This window comes from Pleurodeles waltl, chromosome 4_2 (genome assembly GCF_031143425.1).
Source record: "Pleurodeles waltl isolate 20211129_DDA chromosome 4_2, aPleWal1.hap1.20221129, whole genome shotgun sequence".
Lineage (NCBI taxonomy): Eukaryota > Metazoa > Chordata > Amphibia > Caudata > Salamandridae > Pleurodeles > Pleurodeles waltl.
This window is the reverse complement of record NC_090443.1, coordinates 184,819,984-184,844,930: the sequence shown is the minus strand read 5'-3', so window position 1 is coordinate 184,844,930 and position 24,947 is coordinate 184,819,984. Positions and strand designations below refer to the sequence as shown.

Sequence of the window (24,947 nt, the reverse complement as noted above, 5' to 3'; positions counted from 1 at the left end):
ATTTTCAATCTCGCACAGTTGCTTTATCTTCTATCTCTGTAGCACCAATACATAAAGCTTAGCACTCATACTGTGGATGAATGTAGCCACAAATATAGTTGAATCAAGGTCTCAATTAAGAATGAATATTTGAATGAAGCTTTATAAACGTTATGGCAGTTAAACACATTACAGAAGTAGTCAATTCTTAAGAGGACTGCCCTGCCTCTCTTGGTCTATTAGACATACATTAATCCCATTCATAATTGGCCTGAAAGTCCCCCTCTACCTTAATATAAAGACATACATACATGATCATTTTCTGCTTCACCTTTTTGAGCGTCCAATGCTTTCCTCTGGCCTTGGTTTCTTCTTAAATTTAATTTAGTCTTTCTCTCATTCAGCCCCATAACTGTGGTGTGGTGTATATTTAGGCTGTGAGCAGTCAGACAGCAACCCTACATAGTATCTGCTTACTATAGTTTTGTATAAGGATGTCCTGATAGGCTATGAATTGTGATTCAATTGCTCTCTTCCATACAACACTCTGGTGATATAGCGGTTGTACAGATAGATCCATTATCAGCTGTAATTAAGCATCCATATACTCACTACCATCCTATGAAGATGTGAAAGGATAGGCTGCAGAGGAGCCTCGACTAAGCAATGCCCTTTTACATAGGCCCATCTGATGATATAAGCAGTGCATGGGTAGGCCATAAAGAGTGATCCAGCAATCCCAACATACTCTTTTTACTACAGAGACATTCATAAACATTCTAAATAACACCCCGAGCTTGATATTCCTTTACATGTTCTCCAACACATCCTCTCCAAGAGGACGTTGGGATTAGGATAGTGTGCACAATATAAAAGTTTTCAGTTAGCAACTCCAACAAAAAGTTGAGTAAAGGTGTTTACAGCATTTAGGGAGGGGGTGAGGCACTGCAAAATGACGTGGGACTGTTGTACAAAGGGCTGAAAGGATTGCCACTGCCTGGAACACAGTTCCAGAAGGATTGGTAAAAATGAGAAGTTACACATTCAAGCGCAAATTTACTTCTGCCAATAGTGCACTCAGTGCACAATCCTCGAGATTGAGAATGATAGAGGAGTATGCAGGGAAAGGCTCTACTTGTGTTACTAATGCATTAAACACCAGGAATTAGGACAAAACCTTGTTAAAATCTATGATGCATTTATTGAAAAATAATCTTTGGGAATGGAGCTCACAATGCATTGTTTGATCTCAGAATTTTATTTTTGAAAGTGCCTTTTGTACATTGTTAGTCCCGGGGGAGATCTTGGATTGAAATAGGAACATGATTAGGATTTACTTGTTCACATAAATTTGTTAATCTGCATCAGCCTATTCAATCATTTTTGTTTGCTTCACCTACAGTAGTGTGAAACAATGTCATTGAGTAAGTACCTCTCAGTGCCTATTGTATGCAGTGTCCCCTCCATTTTCATTAAGTACTTGTCATCTCATAATATCTCTAAACAACTAAATGCCCTGATTTGTAAAGCATACTAGACATCACTCAATTTTTAATATACATGAGGTAACTTTGATGTCTGTAGAGTACAAAATGCCACCAATGTCTATTAAGTGCTAGGGGCTTCATTTACAAGGAACTGGCGCATCGACTCTGATGCACCAGTTTCCTTGCGACGCCCTGCGCCCCCTAACAACACCATGGTAGCATTGTATTTACAGAGCTTTGCTTGACTAGCATCAACATTTTTGACAATAGTCTTGCAAAGCTAGGGTAGACCCATGGAAAAGAGCCTAGCGTTAGTTTAATGCCTGTCCTGAGCGGGCGTTAAAAAAATGATGTTAGAATGGCGCAGTGAAATCTTGTAGATTTCACTGTACCATTTCTTTTGAGCCTCCCTGTCGGGGAACGCCTCCTTTGCATACATTATACCTGGCGCAGGTATATTGAATCCAGGTGCCCTCAGAGTTTTGAGAACTATTCATCATAAATGGTTACTGAATATGAAATCCCCTTCAATGTTTATTGAGGGTGATGTGCTTTCAATGTGTATTGAGTACGAAATCTCTGTGAATGTTGATTCGGTGTTGGTGGACTTCATTATTTAGGAAGTATTAAGGTTCTCTCAATATGCATCGAGAACAAAGTACCTTTAAACGTTTATTAGGTATTTGTACCGTTTGTTATTGAATAAGTATGAGGTGCTCTCAATAGATATTGAGTATAAAGTCTCCATGAGTTTCGATCGGGTATTGGTGCTCTTCATTGCTTAAGAAGTAGGAGCTGCTCTCAGTGTGTATTGAGTACACCCCCCACCTCGTGAATATTGATTTAGCTTCAGTCACCTTCAGTACTTAGTAAATATGATGTCCTCTCAATATGGATCGTAAACAAAGTCCCCGCAAATGTTATTTGTGTCCTTTATTATTTAATGAATGTGAGGTGCTCTTAATATGTATTGAGTACAAAGTACACACGAATGTTGATTATAGGGTGCGTTCGATATTCAAGAAGCATAATGTGCTCTCTATTTTCTAACTACAAAATGCCATTGAATGTTTATAATGTATCGGGTTCCCGTCAAAGTTTAATGGGAATAAGTTGCTTGCACCCAGATGGGGGTTGGAAGAGGTGGGTGCGGGCGGGGGCCTCCAGAAGTTCAGAGAGAGCATTCTTTCAAGGTGGCGGGCTCTACAGATCTGCTGCTCAGGTTTCCAGCAACCTCGGCTCGCGGATGAATGGGAGTCATGTTGTTTTTAGCCCCAGGTTGATTTCTTCCTCGAGGTCTAGTTTCACAGATCGCCATGGTTACCAGGAAGAGCAGAAATCCGACTAAGAATCGAAAATACAAGAGCTACTGAGAAGAAACAGAAAAATGCTGAAACCCGGCCTTGTCCGAACACAAATAATTACACATTTTCAGCAGGGAGGTCTAAAGGCAGATGAAAGGAATGCCCGGAAATCTGATCCGCGGTTTTAAGAAAGGCACATTTCTCTGGCTGAGTCACCTGCGCCGACTTGTTTTTAAAAGCCTCTACCCTGATACTTACACTGGTCTATTCGTTTTGGCCTTACTTGGCATTTTTAGTAGAACGATTTTTAGGCGTTACATAAATAGTAAGGCTCATATTTAAAATTCTTTAGCGCCACATTTGCGCCATTTTGCGTCAAAAAGCGGAGCAAATTCGGCGCTAAAAAAGTATAAATATGGGCCTAAATATTTCTTCAAACGAAAATACATATTTAAGAGGACATATGCTTAACGGTGCCCTAGTATGAGTTCATGGGAAAACCTATTTTTAAAAGTTCCATATAACAATGCTTATCCATGCCTTTTTTAAAGGTAATGAACTTAGTTAAGTTAAACGGTCACTAGTGCCAATAAAAACACCAGAATGGAGACCATTGTATTGATCTATCTATAGTATCTATCTATACTATGGCGCCACACAATCTCTTATGTGGCCTGATTCATAAACCACGATGAGAAAAGGTCCACATTTGCTTCCATAGGAATTTGCTTGGAGAAAATACCCAGCTTGTATGGAATTCTCAAAGAATTCAAGGGCGATTCCTGAAAAACTAAGATGAAAGAACACACAGTCCAGCCAGTCTTTAAACATCTATTTCTTACTGGCTATAAATCCAATCACTATGCCAAAAATCACTGTGGCATGCAAAAAAACATCTATGAGAGAATGGACCATCTTACTACCATAAATATCCTAACTAGTTTCAGAAAAATACATCCCATCACTGTACCTCAAAATGGCAATAATGTGAAAGAAAATCATTGTATTCACACAGAAAACTCCCTAACGTTGGCATTAAATCCCTTTAGTTTTCCAAAAGAGCCCAATACACTGGCACAGATCTCTAATGGCAGCGAGAAGACACCACATGACTGTGCCAGCAAAATAAATCACTGTGCCAGACGATTCCAGAAACATCCATAAAATTGAAATAAAATGAAATCACTGTTCCAGAAGATCTCGCCAGTCTTCCAAATCCATATCCGTGCCAGAAAATTCCATCAAAGTGCAGGAATATTCTAGAACACTGCCTAACAAACCACCATGAAGACAGAAATTATAATATTTAAGTCAGTTAATTGCACTTTTGATAGAAAAATACTATAATTTTGTCAGAATATGCCTCGTTCATAGAGAAAATCTCAGCATTGTGCCAAAACATACCACCATATTCCCACGGTTGTTGCAAATCTATACCTCCTCCTGTAACACAAGAGATTTATGTATCAACTCGTAGGAATAGTTAGGTCTTTGGCAGCAGGGTCCTCAAGTCTCATTCAGTATTATTATTGATCAAATAGTACAATTATTTCCTGCCTCCTTTTTGACATATGTAAATTCATAATTTGGGAAGAAATCCACCGATGTGTATCCTCCTGAAAGGATTCTGTGTCCAACTACTACCCTCCATTTGTAACTTCTGTGCAATTGTAACTCATCAGCATTGTAGATTTATACATATCCTAACAAAGAGCATATTTTCCAATATTTGCTCTTGTAATTTAAGAGCATTTTTATTACGTACATCAAAAATTAGCAATATCTTTTTGTTCACTTTGCTGTGCCAGACTATATGATCATTGTGTCAGAAACTCTCATCAATGTGAAAAAATTCCAGTACTTTATCGAAATTTACACCATCAACGTAGGTCAGTCTCTTCATGCCCACCATGGACATATGTAGGAATCCCATAACATGAATTTGAATCCCAGCAAGTTCAACTCATCTTTTTATCCTTCAGAGGAAGGAAAATTGAGAACTATTAAAATAGGTGATTATGATACTAGCTAACCGCATTGCTTAGAAAGGTCAGCAGTGCAGAATGTGACAATGCCAGCACACTGCCCAAACAATACATACCCATTTCAAAGACAACTATTTTGCAATGACTTTAACATCTATAAAATCTCTCCTCAGCAGTGTAATCTGCAAATTCTGTGCAGTTTCTACCTATCCAGAGTGCAGATACTAAAACATGCAGTTTCTGGTCATTTGTACTAATAACATATGTTATAAAATACAATTCACCGTTACCCTTATCAGGACTGCGGGGAAAGTTTGTAAATTTAGTAGAGAGTGCGAGCTTTGTGTGCCTGCCCCTGTTTGTGGTCGCTAGATACCTCTCTACCCCTTTCCCCGTTCATTCAATCTTTTAGCAGAATGAGAGACCTCCAGGCTCTTACCAGTTAAACTTCAAGAAAGGGTGAGAAGGGCATTCCCAGTAGACTGGAAGTAATACTTCTTGATTGAAGCCATGGGGCTGCTTGGAGTTTTTGAGTGCCTTGTCTGAAGAGCAGAATGGCTCCTATGACCTTGACACAGAAGTAAAACTGCTTAAAAATGGGCATTTATTCTATACAAGCAAGGCCTGAACATCAATTCTAGTTAATCTGTCTCATTAGAATCTGTTGTAATTTACACATTACACGTTTGACAGAGTGATTGAGGACTTTCATATGCATAGAGATTCTTCTCTCATTCCAATTTATAAACACAATTTGTATCCCCCCCTAATGATTATCATCATTAGTTTATTTTTTACTGCAAATCTATTATGTAATGTAAAGTCTTTCTTTTACAGTCAGCCCTCACTCGATTAGCTTTTTTCATAGAAGTAGCTACAAAATTGGTTAATAATCTTCATTTCTTGGGCATTTTACCCAGAAGAGTGATCTATTTTCCACACTCAGGGGCATATTAAAGAGACCCTAGTGCCACCAGATCATCACTTTTTGTGACGCTCAGGTGGCACTATGCCCTGCGCCGTATTTAGGCCCGCCTCCCCCTGTGCATCTTTTTTGTACAGGAGGATAAATAAGGCGCTAGGGGCTTTGAGTAATGTTTGCACAGGAACACCTACCTTGCATCTCATTAATGCAAGGTGGTTTCACACATCCAAAAAATGACTTTAACTCCAATATTTTGATGCTAGACTGGTATTGCGTCAAAATATAAATTTGGAGTTAAGTTTGCGCTGAATTTGAGTCAACAAAATGATGCTAATTCAATGCATAGAAAGTGTAAATATGCCCCTATGTGCCTACCTGCATCAACTAAGAGGTGTTATCTTTGCAACTCTTGTATTTGTTGTAAACATATGGTAGAAGGATTACATAATTTCAGGACCAGCAAACGCAGAGAACTGATTACACTGATTATGTCATTTTCTTCAAATATGTCCAATGCATTTTTTGTGCCTGTTCTAAATTATTTGTTGGCTCCCAGAAACACATTCTAAAGCATAGATGAAAAGCGTATATACGAGGAATCAACAATTACGAAAAACAACATCCTGTAGTGATTCACTTTGCTAAAGGATAAACTATTGCACAACTAAAAGATCTGCAACTAATGTGGATCTACTATGGCAGATTGCATAGGCTTGATGGAGAAAGAAAAAAGCTATTATAAAGTGAAATCATCTCACACTAATCATCAAAATAGATATCAATAACAATCTTTAACCCTGTCCAAAATCATGCCAAGCCATGCATCCAGGATTGGTTATCTCCCTCTACAGAAATTAAAGAACTTAAATTTGAGATTTTATGGTATTAACAAGAAACAATGACATATGGCATGTAAAGTGAGTCTTAAAAAAGTCACATTAAAAAAGAAGCAGTTGACTATTTTAGGTACAATTCTGCAAAATCTCTAGATCTCGTACTACAGGATTAATTTATCACAAGTACTGAAATTTGATCAAATCTATAGCACTCAGTTCTGTTTAGGTTGAGCGTGCAAGTGCTCTGACGTGTTGTAATCTATCTGTAGGCTTTAAACTACGCCCATCACTATCACTCGTTCATGGGCTTGCCTTTCAAAATGCTTTTATCATCATTGGTAAATGCTTTACATTTGTCCCTCCTTGGGGCGAGTTTGTTACCGCCTTCGACACTGACACTGTTATGTGGATAATTGCACGTTTGCTGATAAGTTTGACTGCAAGTGAACTTCTTTTTCCTTTTGTATCTCTCTGACGCACTCACGCTCGTGGCGGCCATGGCGCTTTGAATTGGTTCACTTGTGTCAACTGTTATACTTTTCATTTTCAATTTATGTGTCATGAAAAGTCCAGTTAGGAATTTACAATGCTAATAGCTATAACTCAAGCAAACACGAGATCCATTGCATTCAAATGCTAGTTTAATCTATGAAAAGAAGTCAGACATCTGTCTTTGAAATAATTTACAATTTTCCAGAGGATGATGTTGGTATCAAATCCACACATCCTTATACATTACTCCTTTTCTTACAAGGATAAATGATCAGGTTATTTCTATGATGATTCGTAATGTGAATATAGCACTTCAACTAAACCAACTTGAAAACAATCTTTCATGTAGTTTCCTACCTCTCCTGTTGCAACATTATTTGCAATACAGTTTTATCACATTAACAGATGTCATATTTGTAGTTTGATGTCAGTTTCAAACATTTGCTTGATTACGTTATTAAGGTTGAACAGCAGCATGCATTCTGAAATAAGTGTGTGCGGGATCTATATTATGAGACTTCCATGCCATGAAATACAGATTGTACACCTGCACCTGACCATGCATTTTTGTTATAGTAAGTCTCTTTATCATATATTCATCAGATCAATTGCTGTAGTTATTTGAAATGTAATTTTGTGTTTTCCATTTAGGGTGAAGCTGGCCCAACTGGTGCACGTGGACCTGAGGGTCCCCAAGGTTCAAGAGGTGAATCCGGAACTCCGGGGTCTCCTGGACCTTCCGGGGCTTCTGTAAGTATTTGTAAAGTCAGTAAATATGACAGCAATTTCTGATCCTCTGGATAGGTCTGTAAAGGACTTTCATAGATGTGGGTATCTACTAACATAATGCTGCCTTTAGCCTGTGATCTCAGCATCTGTCAAGTAGGAGTCACTAGATCAGCCTAGAAGGATTACATAATGTTTGCAGAACTGCACCAGAGTTCTCTTAAGGGACACAGAGGGTGTCAGGCTTACTCAATGTCAGCAGCACTGCAGCTCTGCAACTTGGCTGTATTTTACAGCATGCATAGAATCAGTCTTACTCGACATTCAAAATGCACTATAACTCACATTTGATGTGGAAATGAGCACCGCAGATCGGGACACGTATGGCAGGTGTTGGGAAGTTGTAATACTCAAGTGCCTCCAGTAATTCAACTAGGGTCACAAACAAAGGAGGAGCATTGTGCTCTATGGAATATATGCAGCTGGGTAAAGAAGCTCAATATAATGCTGTTACAGGCCTATTTGACGTTTGCAGAACTGCAGTGGGGGACTATTACACCAGACAATGAGAAATTGTGTAGCTCAATATCTGCGGCACAGTGGCAGGGTTATTATACCAAATGTTGCGAAGTAGAACTCCAACGTACTTCAGCTTCTTCTACACCACAATATGGCCACAGCCAGCAGAGGAGCCCTGCTCAATTACATGGTTGTCTTTACCAGGTATAAAAAGTGGTGGCAACCAGTACCTGCAGCATTGCACCAGGGCTCTCACACAAGGTTTTGAGACATAGTCCTGCTTTGTGTTTTCAACTCTACAGCGGGGTTAGGTGGCAGACAACCAGTTAAAAGGCGGAGATGCAACTTTAAACATCTAAATCAATGCTTTTAATGAAAGTTTATTCCAACATAGTGCTTTATTTGAAAGTCAGGGTTATTGACTACATAAAAATATGTTGACCCACCTGTTTAGTCAGAACATTACATAATCATTGAGCAAAAATGTAATTGATAGCGTTGTGCGCCTCTCTCCATCCACTGTCAAATAAACCTTACATTACTCTAACATCTACTAAAGGTAGAATTAGAGTCGACAAGTTATTCAATACGGAATTGATAAAATCGACCTACTCAGAGTGATAACAGAAATACACATATTTAGCCTTAATTATTTGCTGTCAAATATTTCAGTAAATAAACTCGTAGAGAGGCGAACAGCTCCACACTTGCTTATTCAGTACAGCGGCCATCTTGTGACTCATAATATGAGTGAAGTCTCTAGAACCATGACTTAGCTTTCTTCTCAAGGACTGTTAAACAGAAAGGCAAAACTATAAAAAAAAGAAAACGTTGGCAAGGGAAAAAGTACTGCATCTTATCAATGATGCTGGGAAATCAGCTGTGCATGCTTTGTTCACTCTTTTTTATCATGTACTCCATTATATCATGAAAGTTTGGTTCATCTTTTCGTTTATGTATGTTTAGGGCAATCCTGGTACTGATGGTATCCCTGGAGCAAAAGGTTCAGCTGTAAGTATAAAATCATTGTTTTACTTCTCGTTGTCTAAGTTAGTTTAATGTATAAACAGCAAAAATATAGTCGGTTGTTGGTAAGCTGACACAATTATAATTTGGAGGTGGTTTTCTTAACTGTAATGTATGAATAAACTGAATGAATGAAGTGACCTCAACGTCTAGGGCTATTTGTTGATGGCTGAACACTGGTTGGTAACAGCATGTTTCTTGTGAGTAACTGTCCCGCTTCTTTTTTTCACTCTGCTAGGGTGCTCCTGGTATTGCTGGCGCTCCTGGATTCCCTGGCCCACGTGGTCCCCCTGGACCTCAGGGAGCAACTGGCCCTCTTGGTCCCAAAGGTCAAACGGTAAGATGCACACAACGAACATGTGTTATCATTTAGTTGGGAAATTATCACATTTTCACATCCAGCGTAAGCATGATATTGTTAACATCATCTGCTTTCAGACACATCACTATTCGAGAGTTATATGTAAAACGTTTTTACAGATAGATCTTACTACACCATTAAACACAATCGATTAGCACAATCGGGAAATCAGTGATATTTTAAATAATGCAAGTCCTGTCACAGTCTTCCAATAGATAATAGTAGGACATCAGTGTAATTTCATATTGACCCACATGCTACGCTGGCACAAATATGAACTGCCAAATGATGTTATGGTATACAACCACATAGAGGCGCACTGTCCCAATCTGCTTTTTAGGGTCGAGCCTGCTTTGCATGGGCTCGCGCATGCGTATAGCAGGGAGACTCTTTAGTGTTTAGAAAAGGGCTTTGCAGCCCTGTCAACTTCACGTCAGTGCTTTTTATTGGTTCGTGGGCTTCCCTAATTAAATCGGCTTGGTTTCATTAGTCGAAGGCATGCACACGTCATGCCTTTTCCGGTGGCAAGCCCTCCTCGAGCGCAGCGACCAAGTACAGAAAACATGCGAGGCTCGCTGTTTTCCATCGGGCTTGTGGACTTTTTTTAAAAACTAATTTACGAGCCCGATCTCGCTTGGCAGAAGTCGAGCGCTTTACCTACTTGAATTCACTTTTTCAGGTTGTGTACATAAATACACTTTTGCCCGATAGGTGAAAAGTCGGGTTAAGAGTTTACAACGCGATCAGCTCTAACATGAGCAAACGCGAGACCCGTCGCATTGTAAATACTTGTTGTTTCTACTTCACAGTGTCACTGCACTAAAAAAAAACAGGTATATAAACGTAACTATTACTAGAAATGTAAGCATTTTATTTGCTGAGTCAAGTTCTCATTCCGTGGGGGGTGCTTAGTTTGCATTAATGCATGAGAAGACATTTTATATTTTTTCACTCACCCATATCAGGACAATATAATACATTTGGTCAAATTTTCCAGGTGGTATACAACTTGACAACACAAGGCATATCACTTTCTCCTACTAGCCCGCAGTATGACAAGACAGCTCTTATTCCCCCACTAACACACATTATGTTTCCCCTCGTACATACAATAGAATTACAAAAAGGTGTGCTTTAATGTTAGGCAACCAGAACAAAGAAGGCGTTTTATTCCCCAATTTAAGAACACCGCAACATTATAAGATGTTATATTCATCAGCTCTCTAAAAATGGAAAGAGGCATCACCCTCCCTTTCCACTTTAATCAGGACAACAATTAAGGAAACACCTCGTCTTCCACATAAAGTTATTTATTTGATGGATACATTTACCCTTATGTTGGAAAATATTAACTGGCATTTTAACCTTAGTGCTACACTAAATGAGGAATGGCAGTGCCCCAAGATGGTCTGTTGTGTGCTTCAAGGCGGTAGAATCTTGAACCTCCTGAAGACACAAGAAGCAACCTTCGTAATTACAGTCATAAAGAAATGGAGAATAAGCGACGTACTGCTGCTTTCTTAACACTATAATAGACCCCAGGCCCAGTAACATGGGGAACACCGATTTTATATATGGATCAATTTGTTCAATTAGTTAGAAAGAAAGAGACAGAGTTTACCATGGAGGAGATTTAGCATCTCTCATTCATCAGATGAAATGTTGAGCTGATTTTCCTAGAAACACTACATATTTGAAACTCAAAATACTATCACTGCTTCAATTGTCAATGTATGAAGACTGCAAAGTGATGCATTTCATATATTTTCTTTTCAGGGTGACCCGGGTGTTGCAGGTTTCAAGGGTGAGCAAGGACCTAAGGGTGAAATCGTAAGTACCTGTCTACCAGTATTATAACGCAGCTATATTCAGATTATTGTGATGTATTTTTTTAATTAGACCATCAATATCTCCTAATAGGGTTCATATAATGTTCACTATCCATAACCAAGTGAATTATATGTGATGTCACACTTTAAGACATGCTAATGATTCATTGCTTTCCTTTAAAGTCAAAGTTGAAAAGCAACTAACAATGCCTTAGCTGTTATTGTCCTAAAATGATGTTGAAGGATCTTACTCCAAAAAACAGAGGGCCAGATTTAATGGTAAATGACAGTGCACGGCGCTCCACCAAATTTGCCAGCGTCGTGTACTGTAATTTTCAAAACACAGGGATGCACCAAATTTACTAGAATACGGTGCAGCCCTGTGTTTCTCCCTGCAACAGCACTAAATTTGCTGCAGTGCGCCAACGCAGCCACCCTTGCACCATAGAGCAAGGATGGCTGCATTGAGGGGGAGATTGTTTTTGTGCAGGAAGGAACACCTTCCTGCACAAAAACAATCTTAAATGACGATTTGCTCTTTCTATGTGTGCTGCAAAATGTAAATTCACAGGGTGGTCTTGGAAAGTATCAGCGCTCTCATAACCCTTCAATGCTTAAAATATGACTCAAATAGTACAGCGAATATATCTAACTAAACATGACCCTTTGTGCTGTGAGTTAGCGCCTCCATGTCCAGCCTATGTAGGAACCCTAGTTTTAGAAAATAGAGCATACACTTCACAACCACTCTTAGTCAGACCTATTGTCCTGGACTGGAAGATGCCACAGCGTCTCCTATATTTTATTTACTCAACTGTTGGTTTTCCTAAAAGATTTGCAAATCTTTTCCTGAGAGTGATGAATGAGGCAGTGTGGAGTCAAATGCCTATAAGATCTGTAGTGCGGCTGTAGTACATAATAAAGTTATATTTGAGTTATAGCTAGACTATTAAAATATATACAATCTCGGACTCGAAAGAACACATGTTCATGGTTGAAAAAGCAAACTCCAGAACTCCACAAATGCAGAAGCCCCCCCCCCCATATTATTTTAAGGAATTCTTGAATACACATATATTATTAACTTCTAATCTTTGAGCAAAATACTGACAAAGCATGCAGAAAGAGGCATACACCACTGTGTGACAGTAGGAGCACACGTCACTTTAGCTTCACATCGGGAGTGCTGTATTATCACACAGAAGTTGTCTCAGCTGTAAGTTGCATAGAACAATAATATCTGTCTCATAGAAATGTGCAAAAATATGCGACTTTAGTATTGCTGTTGGAAACCGGGCGGCAACATTCGTCCAGGCCAAAGGATACTCAGTGACAGCAAATATACTGCAGTGGAGGTAGCTGTCTTATGTTAATCATTTTTATATTGTATGTTTAAAACCATTTGAACAACAATAATAAAATATAATATAATACAGTACAATACAATATAGTGTAATATACTTCTCAGGGGCTGGCTGCAGTCTTTCGGTCATCTCTCAGTTTGCACAGTCTGTGTATTGGGCCATTTAAAGCTACTTTGGGCAAATAGCTTGTATAGCAAATGTGCAACTGTGGTCATAAAAGTGTCACATTAATTTTCACTGTTCAATATGTGATGAATTTTACTTGAAACAAATGAACCATCATAATATTACATTCCAAGAACATCAGATGCCTTTGATCCATGTGCTATGCATTAGAATGATGTCAGAAATATTTTTGCCTTGTGTACGGTATGTAGCAATTACTTGTGCTTTCACTTTTAGGGGCCCTCAGGTCCTCAGGGTGCCCCAGGACCTGCTGGCGAGGAAGGCAAGAGAGGTGCCCGTGGTGAACCTGGTGCAGCTGGGCCATTAGGACCCAATGGCGAAAGAGTGAGTAGATAAAACCTCAGTGACAATATGATCACATATGCATGCCATTACTATAAGTGTATGCATAGAGATTGTTTTTGACACAGACTAATGCAGGACAACTTAAAGGGATGGGTGTGTTAGATGTCATGAATCTTATAGATGGGACGTCAGTAGAATGTGGGAAGGCGGTGGTATCTCCATCTTTTCATCAGACACACTGATTGAATTATTTTACCTCTATAAAACACAGGGGCATATTTAAGAGCCCTTAGTGCCACTGGAGCGTCACTTTTCGTGACACTCCGGTCGCGCACTGCCCTGCGCCGTATTTACAACGTGGCGTTAAGCCACTTTTTGTGGCTTAACGCAACCTTGTAAATACAGCCCCTTCACACGAAGCCCTTTGCATGGAACGGATGTGCAATAGGTGTTGTTGTGGGGGTGCCAAAGCATACCCATTGCATTTTGACGCTGCCTCAGATTTACAAGTTTTTGTAAACCTGAGGCAGCACCAAAATCAAACACCACCCCAGGGGTGGCATTAGCAAGGCGCAACGAGGAGGAATACTTTAATTCCTCCTCGTTTTTTGCTTTTTCTATGTGTGCTGCTTATTGCAGCATGCATAGAAAGAGCAAAATGTCAGAAATGACTGTTTATGTGCGGGAAAGTGTCCCTTCCTGCACATAAACAATAATTTCAAAATTACGCTTTGGCACTTCTGTGTGTGCTGCACTTTACAGCGCACACAGAAGCGCCAAATCACCATTGGTGATTGTTTATGTGCATGAAGGGACATCTTCCCCCACATAAACAATAAAACCCCTCAATGCAGACATCCTTGCACAATGGTGCAAGGATGCCTGCGTTGGCGCTAGGCAGCTCAATTTAGCGGCAGCACAGGGGACAACACAGGGGTGCGCCGAATTCAATTAAATACGATGCATCCCTGCATTGTGAAAATGACGGAGTGCAGTGCTGCCAATTTTGGCGCAGTGGGACGCTCAGTCATTTTCTGTTAAATATGAGGCTCAATCTACAAAACTGAAAGTATGTACTTAGGTGGCTCTATGATTACGTTGAAGAAAGTTTTTTTTTTCTTGGACGTTTTTGTTTTGTTTTACAACTGTTTTTAATGCCGGCTGCATCTTTTGTTTTTGCTAGGGCGCTCCAGGTAACCGTGGTTTCCCAGGTCAAGATGGTCTTCCAGGACCCAAGGTGAGTGTCAAATACAGCTGCACTGCAGGTGGTGCATTAAGTGGATTTTTAAAAGCGAAATAAACATTGAAAATAAGGCAGACATCAATTAGCCTTTGTCCTGTGCGGTAGGATTAAAACAAGGTATTTTGTTAATTAAGAGCATTTTAAAGTCGTGCTCTGCATCACAGTTCAAATGTTGAGGAAGACTTTCGTTTTTCATTGGTCTTTGCTTACACTATAACAACATTTAAATACCTAATGTCCTTAATATCCAAGTAAAACAGTGCATAATGCAATAGCTCAATGAACGCATTATATTTCCGTACCTTTTCCAAATATTCAATTTTTGGCCAAGAGTATGATCAGCTGTGAGCAATAATGTAAACACTGCTTGTCTCCATGGAAATGAAACAATGAATCAAAGACAAAATCATCAACCTTACTAATCTTGCTTACTATCTCAGAATGTTCCAGCCGCACTAAATGCCTCATTTACGAGGCCCGTGGCACAGGACGGAGCAGCATGTGCCTTATTTCCCTGCCCTGCACCACCAGGAAAGGGCAGAAATGCACTGTAACTACAAGATATGGAGCATTTCTGCCCTCTCCCCCTGCGCTGGCGCACAAATTGCTGCCTAGCCCCAAGGCAGGCACCTTTGCACCATGGTGTAAAGATGCCTGTGTTGCAAAGGATGATTGTTTTTGTGCAGGAAGGGACACCTTCCTGCACAAAAACAATCACAAGAGATGTTTTCCTCTTTCCATGTGTGCTGCAGAACGCAGCACACATAGAAAGTGGAACAAATGGGGAGAAATAAAGATACTTCTCCCTGTTGCATCATTCCTGCACCATCCATGTGGTGGCATAGGAATCTGAAGCATTCCCAGACTTGTAAATCTGGGAATGCATCAGGTTCTTTCCGGTTCCATGGGTGTTGCATGGGAACACCCCAAGCAATACCCATGGAATGCCCATCCATTTCACACAGTGTTATGCGTGAAAGGGGTTCATATTTACAAGGCCATGTAAAGTCTGCTGCTAGGGCCTCATAAATGAGGTCCTAAGCATTTAATAAATTTCACTACCCAGATGTAGATGGGTAAGTATCCATTCTGCATTATGAACAGGCCTTACATTTTATATGGGCTCCTAGCACCATCAGAGCATCATTTTTTTGTGACGCTCCACTGGCTCTGTCACCGCACCATATTTACAAGGCGGCGCTAAGCTACTTTTTGTAGCTTAACAGCGCCTTGTAAATATGGGCCTCTCTGATGCAGTTTTCTGAGACAGAGTGGGGTGTAATGGGTGTTGCTGTGGTTGTTTCACCGCAACACCCTTTGCTTTTGATGCTGCCACAGACTTACAAGAATTCGTAAATCTGAGGCAGCACAAAAAACTTAACACTACCCGAGGGGTGGCTTTAGCATGGCTCAACTAGGAGAAATACTTTTATTTCTCCTCATTTTTGCTTTTTTCACGTGTGCTGCATTCTGAAGTACACATAAAAAGAGCAAAATACCATCAATGATTGTTTATGTACAGGAAGGTGTACCTCAATAATGATGATTTGCTACTTCTATGGATGATGCATTCTGCAGCACACATAGAAATGCGAAATCGCCATTGTACATTGTTTATGTGCAGGAAGGGGCACCTTCCTGCACATAAACAATCATTCCCTTCAACGCAGGCACCCTTGCACTTTGGTGCAAAGATGCCTGCGTTGGTGCTGGCAGATAAACTTAGCACCAGCGCTAGGGGGAAACACAGGGGTGCACCGTATTTTTGTAAGTACGACGGCTCACTGCATTTCAGAGGTGATAAAGCTTGGCGCTGCCAATTTTGACCCAGCAACACGCTGTACCAGTTCCTTGTAAATCTGACCCTAGATTTGTACATGCTCAAACTAGCTTTTTAGTAAAGCAATGGATTACGACTGCACATCTTCTCTTTCTTTGATCAGGGTGCCCCTGGTGAGCGTGGTGTGGCCGGCCTTGGAGGCCCTAAGGGAGCAAATGGTGACCCTGGCCGCCCTGGAGAACCTGGACTTCCCGGTGCAAGAGTAAGTTTTACAAATCATTTGCTGTGTAACAAACTGCATACGGTTCCCAACTGTAATTACATTTTGTTAAAAAGATGGCTACTAGAGGAGTATATAATACACTGTAATGGTGAATGTAGCTTGGACTGTTCAGAGTGCAATATTGAACACAATGCAAGTCATAACATAAGTTGCTGGATCCAACTGTGTTATGAGCACGAACTGCAGTGGAGATCGCATAAGAAGCCGTTCGGACCAGCATTATTAATCAAAACCAAGTTCAGTGATGCATCTGTCACATAGATCTGTCATCAACTTCTTGCTTTTTGCTTCCTCTCCAGACCTAATTCTCACTTTTAAAGTTCGACTTCTGGTTACTACCACTGATTTGAATAAACTGTCAGGACAGATAGGGTGTAAGAGGGGATACCAAGTGTGTGCTGCCGTACTTCAGTAGTTGCAATCTGTCAACTCAGTGTGTGAATGGCTTAGCCGCATATGATTGCATTCCAGTAGCATCACAGAAGACTGCTGTGGGGTGACCATTTGTGCTGTCATTAAGTCTGAGCATTATTTAGTTTAACTGTTCTAAACTTTAGTTTGCATTATACAAAGTTTATTTTGGTCTCATCTTCCTCTGGGTCGCTCTGTTTTCTGTGTTTTTTTCCTTGTTCACGTTTCCAAGTTATCCATCTCCCCCAAACCTCCCCTCTCATTCTCTCTCTCGCTCTCAAACCTCCCTCTCTATTTCTGTCTTCACACACTCTTTCGCTTTCTTTACCTTTACTTATTGCACCTCACTTCTTGAAAGAGATTCAACGACGTATAAAAGTGTTCTTTGTATAGCGAAAACCTAGCCAAATGACAGTGAAGCACCTTTTCTACACAGCCCTCACTCTTCATTTATCACATTAATTTTACTGCAGTAACAATTAGACAGGGATTGCAGCTCGTTTACTGTCTACTGTACTTACTTCCTGTTTAATTCCAGTTGTATGTACACTGTGGTGCAAGCCTGGCATCTTGCAAATGAGGTGCTTCTTCGTCTGCATGTGTGTGCATAGTGTGCAGTGATTAAGGACAGGGGGTGATTTTTGTATTGTCAAATGCACACACAAAACATAGCACAACTCGAAAGACTGCTGCAAAAAAACGGTTAAATGGGCAACCAGCTCTTTCAGCTCTAGTTCTGTGACTATCGGTAATAAATAATGTTGATCTTCAGGTACAATAAGTAACATGTTGTATTTGAAATTATCGTGGCAGTACTGAGCCTGATATCACCATGGCCCATGAAAGAATTGGGCTTCCATGTTATGTGCTTCCAAATCTCCAACTGGAGCACAGTTAACTTAATACTGAAAGGACGTTTAAACAGCTCGAACAATTATCGTTTTTTTCAGAAATATCCTGAATCATTCAAACCATTCCTGCTATGAGTTTCCTAAATGAGCCCCAAGAATCAAGCACGAATTTGAATAGGAGACAACTGCATTTGTACTGTGAATGTGGTGGAATGTATCTAAGTATCAATCAATACTATGCCAATACAATATTTTCCCTATTTTGGAAAAAGTGGTGAATTTGAGCCTCTGGGGGGCACCGGCCATCATTGTTTGGGGACTTGGACTTATTTTTTCACATTAGACGTTTACTGAGAGAAGCGAGGAAAAAACACACAAAGCAAATAGACAGAGGAAGAGAAAAACATAAAAACGCCATAAATTGAGAAAGCAGGCACCTGAAAGAGTGAGATAAAAGGACAGGGAGTTCCTGATAGTGAATTAAAAGGCATGAAGTGGTTCTAAGGTAGTGCAGCCTTGGCGTTCAGCGTGCAACATTTATTTGCACCGGCCACGGACTTCTGAGCAGAGTTTTGGGCACCTGCACTCATTCTTTAAGAAATTGAGCACTGTTTGGAAATCTGTAACTTTGCCATATTATCAGCTTTGTTATTTTTGCCTTACAATGGATCCAGTGATTCATGCCACATAGTGGGTTTCTACATGTTTTAAGTGTTAGATGTTAGTTGCAATCCAATAATATTAGTCTTAAGTTTGAAAATACCAATAACCGGGTATTCCCACCTAAAGATCAAACATGAGTAGGTAAGATAACATAAAATACACATGTCTATTTGTCTGAAGGCTGCCCTATCCTGCAAGTTTCGTCAGTAAGTGCAATTTGTGTTACTAATCTTTTTTGTTTCTACTTAGGGTCTTACTGGTCGACCTGGTGATGCTGGACCACAAGGAAAAGTTGGCCCCACTGTAAGTTAAGCACCTGCTCTCTCCTTTCAGTGTACACAAATGTAGAAATTGCAATAAACATCAAATAAATAATACTTTTGTCCTGGTGCAAACTGTTTATTGTTTTGTAAATATAATGTTGAAATATGCACAGAGGGAACCATCTCAAAATTATTTTATATAATTGTTTTTATTTAAAATAAGGATGTTTTAAGACTGCATAATAGATATTGAAGAAGCACAGTTTATGTTCCATACATTGCCTCTTAACAATCTCAGATATTACAGAAAACATCACCCACCAATAGGTAAACAATAAAACATGCAGACATTTAACTCATCCTTAGTCTACTTCTCAAGTGCTCATTGTATCTTGTAGAAACGTTTTGCACTGGCCTTTGACTCCCCTCATGTAGTATAACATATTAATCAAGACCAAGAACACCTGGGCAGGAGAATGATCTGGTGAGAATCTTTTGGCCACTGCAATCTAAAAGCTCCCGCTTATTTTACAAAACCATGTTTATTACATAGAAAAGTTACAGTCTTGCGTTTCCGGAGCACAGGTCCCTAAATGAGGTGGGTCACTTATAAATTAGCTCTAACTTCAAATACCATCTATTCAGTTGGCCAGGCACTGACCTGAGTTCACTATGTTTCTGTCATTGTCTATGGGCAAAATGCTGATCAATGGTTCTCATTGCAGTGCTGCATTTCAGAAAATACTCTCTTACAATGTATAAACTCATATGTTTTTGAAATACCTACATTTAATACAGTAAGATAAGTTCGGATTGAGATACAATAGTGATAAGGTGGAAAATCAGTAGTTTAGAACTCATTGAGATTGTTGTAATTTATACTAGGGGGCTGCTGGTGAAGACGGTCGTCCAGGCCCTCCCGGCCCACAGGGTGCTCGTGGACAGCCTGGTGTCATGGGATTCCCAGGTCCGAAAGGTGCCAATGTGAGTATATGCTTACTTCCAGCCAAAATTATTGATATGAACTTTGTCATTCACAGTGACTGAAAAGGTAGGGTAGCTTTTTAGAAACAAAATATGACAGAGAACAGATAGCAATATTTGAAAATTATAAATATATCAGGGCTGAATATATATACAGGACATCATTGTGGTGTATCTTCATGCAATTATGATATTCATTCCATACATATTCAATGCCACCTGTAGGACAATGAGGTATTGAGAGTATCCTCATCTGCATATTCATCAGAGGATGACATATGATTAAGGAAATAACACTGAAGACGTACTTAATCTGATTAATTAGACAGCTAAGCAATAATGAGGAAACAAGGTATTGCCTCCGCCTATGAGTTCGTCTTTATTATCAATTCACTGATCCTGGAGACTCTATTGTTTAGTGGACCCCCCATCGGGATTGTGATCAAAACCTGTTCAACAGGCCAAATTCTCTGCAATTGAATGATTCTTTTGCAATGGCATATCGTTTACATGGTCAAAGAACATTATGGGCCGAATTTAAGAAAAGTGGAGCTGTATCCAATGCAGCGCAACCTTTCTCCCCCCCCCCCCGGTACGCCTCCTAACGCCACCATGTGTGCACCATATTTATGATACAGCGCACCATGGTGGTATTAGGAACAAAAGTGTCAACATTTTTTACGCTATTGAGGCACTTTGTTCCACTAGCGCCACAAAAGTTGATGCTAGTGGAGCAAAGTGCAAGGAGGCCTTTTCAGCAGGTGTTAAAAATGATGCTAAAATGGCGCAATGAAATCTTGTAGATTTAATTGTGCCATTTGTGTGGGCCTCCTTGCACCGGGACGCCCCCTTTGCATACATTAGGCATTGCACATGCATAATGTTATGCAAAGAGTGACAAAATGGTGCAAAGCGTGCATTGCGGCACTTTGTAAATATGGTGTGGTGATTTTGCAATCCTAACTCCACATTAGCTTTAAAAAAAAATGACGCTAATGTGGCACTAGGCCTTCTTAAATTTGGGCCCATATCTTTTGAGACATGGGCCCTGCACAAAAATGTTTTTACCAGTGATGATTTCAGATTTTTACTCATCGGTGGGCAGGCGGAAGAGGGATAGAACTTCATGGTGTGGGAAAAAGAGATATATCAGACAACTTGTACTGTAATGAGGTGTCCCTTTCCAGCACCCAGGGGGCACTTCCAAGTTTACTCGCACTCATAATCCCCAAACTGTAAAAAAAAAACACCCACTGAGCTCATTCATGACTCATATTAGTTAAATGGTGAAATAACGAAGACTCAGCATTATATATTATTTATAATATTTGTATAACTGCTAGGAAAAAATAGTTTTTCATAAAGAAAGTGAAATCGGTGGCCAGCTCGCATTAGATTTGATAAACCTAGGAAGTGTTCGTAGTGGAATGTGATCTCAAACACATAGCACAAGTGGGTAACTAGAGTGTATAAACTAAAGAAGCCAAAGAAAGGCATTCTTCCAAACTGTACTTCCCAGGAAACTACATGCATCGTGTTTGGATTATAATCAGGAGAGCCTATCCTGTTGTTTTGACTACTGCCTCCAACTCTTATCAATAGGAAAACAACACTGGTGCGATTTGAAAATCCCCATGATTTTGTCTGATTGAATGCTGCTTGCCCAGCACTATGGTGACTTGAGATTGAAGATTGTATCGTTTGAGTTACCAAGAACACCCCTGGGGAAAAAGGGATAATCTATTTGAAAGCTGCATGTAGTCCTGGGATTGGTTTGATGTGCAACCCAGAGCCATACATTTTATCTTAATGGAGCAGGAACATGCATTTCTACTATGTTAAGAATCCTTTGAACCCCACCTTTGTCTCAGACAGTTGCCTTCTCATCAAAACTCACTCAGCGCTATTGGATAAAGAGGTTGAAAGGTCTGACTGAGACTAAGAAGCTACCCAAACATTCATAGCTCACGTAGATCGAGTTGTTGTTTCTCTTTTTTTTATAGGCCAGTTAATAGTGGCAGTGACTTTCAAAGAGAGTGCACCTTCACAGGCTCTAATGGATTTCCTAAAACTATTACAGCTAGGTGTGGGGCAGCTAGAGATTTCACGTGCAAACTTATCAAAGTTACACCGAGTATATTATTATAGGGCAGTGTTTAATATCAAGTGTAAGAATGAACAAAAAAGTATTTCATGCAGTCCTTCCATTACAGATTGTGGTAAAGATTGACTGTAAACACTGTTAGGTCTTCCTTTGTCCATATGAGATTCCTGCATATATCTTTTCACCCCCCACTTTACCTTTTATGGTATTTTCTACAATATTTCTGTTTTATATATGATACCATGAAGAGGCAGTGTGCAGCAGGGAGAGCCCACAACGTGAAAGATCTATTGCCTCTTGTTTTTCATAAGGACCTTGTCAACTGACATTTTCTTGCCACAGAGAATATTATAACATGAGGAGTGTAAATTTGTCTTATAGCGCCACAAAACCGGAAACTATGATAAGTAGTTTCACTAGAAGACCAAGCACAATGCACGTTTGTCTGCCATACTAAAGCATTGGGTTATGACAGTAATTAAAGCATTAATTGCAAGAATCATACCCTTGAGCTCAGCATCTGAATGAAGCAGCCATTTTTTATAGGTTTCCTCATCTTAACAACATTGTATTTAAGATCACATCAGTACTTTGTTCTGACCTATAGCTGCCACTCTGATGGTGTTTTTGTTTTATATATTACAGGTGCTACAACACTCTATCTTCAACGGCAAATAATGTATATGTTTTATGTTGTTAGGATTTTTGCTTAGATTTTACTAATCACCTGCCATCTTATTTCAAGGGCGAGCCTGGAAAAGGTGGTGAGAAAGGATTGCCCGGAGCACCTGGTCTGAGGGTAAGGAAGTGTATCTTTGTTCTCCGTCTGCAACCATCAAGTCATATAAATTTAAAAGTTTCACTCTCTCCAAGTATATTCTAAAGAATTGGGGCAAATTGTTTTTTTTTAAATTTACAAGACACACCAAAAATAGTACTACGGACAGATGTTCCATAATTTCACATGTAGCTGCTTGTCCACTCTTCAATTATTTCTGCAGACAAAGTCCTACACAAGACTATTGAAGAAATGTCATGTTATAATTTCTAGGGATACATACGGCCTCATGTCACTGTTCATTTAGTTTTTTGGAGGCAGATACTGCTATGTAGCACTGACATTTCAGGTATATATATTGCTAAAATCCTATATTTAGTTATTTCCAGGAATGCATAACACAACCCGACACTATTGCATAAATGTGCATAGTTTCTTGCAATAAATTGATACTACATGTCACTGTCCAGTTATTTCCCTGGACGTTAATTCACACTGCCCACAGAGATGTTAAGTATATTATTTCATTCAAATATTAAAATGCTTAGTTCAAAATTTTCTGTGCAATAACTATTTTTTCACAGACAGCATTTCTATTACTGTTATCTTTGTCCTCAGTTTCAGGAGTCACACATAATAATTGTATTTTGTTTCACACAAACTTAAAAATACATTTTGTATGCTTGTTCTCTAGGGTCTGCCTGGTAAAGATGGTGAAACTGGTGCACAAGGTCCATCTGGTCCAGCTGTAAGTATCAGTTGACTTTAATACTTCATTCCTGGTAGAGAATTCCATTTCATTCTCTATTACTGTTTATAATTGTAAGAACCATTGTATTTCTCTGCGCGATTGTATAACGTTTTTGTATTCCTTCAAAACATTATTTTGAGATAAATAGACTTAATAGACTTAATACACAATAGTGTTTTTTTCTACTGTTGTCTCTCTCACAGTCATTAAGCAGGGTACAGTATGTTCTGAATTTAAGACTTGGTGAATAAAACCATTATTGTTATTTTTAAAATAGGTTTATTATATTTTAGATCTTGGGCACCAGATGTAAAAATTGCATTAGAGTGTGAGTTTGGTGTTTATCAGATTTTGTTCTAATAATTATAGTTTATGGATCCCACACTAACACTGTACAATGTAATTGCTTGAAGGATCTGCCTTACACCTGTGGAACTTTGCTAGGATACCATAGCTAAGCTATGACTGATTATGCTTTTGGATGCTTATTGTTGCCACAAGTGCCTCAGAATTATGCTAGGAAAGTGTTCAACTTAGAGAAGGTTGCTTTATTCATTAGATATTTGTGTAGCATTGTGGGGTGGTGTGTCTATTTTAGGATTTCTATTTGACACCACATGTTGTGACAGTCACTTGAGTGAATTATGAGTTCTTGTGTCTGGTGCTAACGAGTTTTAAAGTTGTACTCACCATTGTCTTTTTTTATATTTAGGGCCCTGCTGGTGAGAGAGGAGAACAGGGTCCACCTGGTCCAAATGGCTTCCAGGTATGTAGAAATGTAGCAATGGAGCGGTGTGGGCTATCAAGCGCTAACAATCTGTACATGCCCTAAACAATACAACTTGTATTGATGGCTGAATTAAGAAAAACCATAGAAAAACACAGTCACACCTAAAATACATAAATGCTTATATATATATATATATATATATATATATATATATATATATATATATATATATATATATATGTAGGCTCCAAGAAAAACTGTCACACACTCCCAGAGAGAATATTTTGTCCAAACCAAATAGATTTATTTCACCATAAATCGGCCAGCAAAAAATGAACAAACTCGTTTCGGCACTTCACCTTCTTCAGTGTTCATGATCCTTGATTACATCATCATTGATTTAAATATATTTCATTGGATCAAAAATTGGTGCCAGAAATAAAAACAGACTAAATTGCAATTTACTTTAGGTGCACGTGAAAACCTGCCACCTATCTTAAAAGTGTCAATACTGATATTTACAATTCATGTAGTTTCAACCAAACAGAATACAATACTTAATGAGAGTACTTTGTTAAAGAAAAAATGCTATGCAGTGTGATCATTTAAAGTTCATGTGAACCCATCCGAATGTATATCTCATCAATTCATTTGTGGATTGCACAAGCTACTTTCCCCTCTGCACAATCATAATGAAATAACAACGAAACAAAGTGAAATAACATAAAATTCTTAGTGATATCATAATCCTGTATGAATACTTTGCCCTAACTACCCATTCCTTGTGAATAAATAATTTAAA

The 24,947-nt window shown here is 39.3% G+C and overlaps 1 protein-coding gene across 2 annotated transcripts in view; it reads left to right on the top strand.

The window, feature by feature from the left end:
- The window catches only part of COL2A1 (collagen type II alpha 1 chain), a 110,740-nt gene that overhangs the window by 37,347 nt on the left and 48,446 nt on the right, over window positions 1-24,947 (top strand). For both annotated transcript variants that reach the window (XM_069231048.1, XM_069231047.1), the window contains 12 exons: window positions 7,660-7,758; window positions 9,220-9,264; window positions 9,518-9,616; window positions 11,417-11,470; window positions 13,236-13,343; window positions 14,488-14,541; window positions 16,491-16,589; window positions 18,785-18,838; window positions 19,684-19,782; window positions 22,632-22,685; window positions 23,359-23,412; window positions 24,128-24,181. In XM_069231048.1, the coding sequence (XP_069087149.1) occupies window positions 7,660-7,758; window positions 9,220-9,264; window positions 9,518-9,616; window positions 11,417-11,470; window positions 13,236-13,343; window positions 14,488-14,541; window positions 16,491-16,589; window positions 18,785-18,838; window positions 19,684-19,782; window positions 22,632-22,685; window positions 23,359-23,412; window positions 24,128-24,181 (873 nt within the window). The remainder of the gene's footprint in view (window positions 1-7,659; window positions 7,759-9,219; window positions 9,265-9,517; window positions 9,617-11,416; window positions 11,471-13,235; window positions 13,344-14,487; window positions 14,542-16,490; window positions 16,590-18,784; window positions 18,839-19,683; window positions 19,783-22,631; window positions 22,686-23,358; window positions 23,413-24,127; window positions 24,182-24,947) is intronic.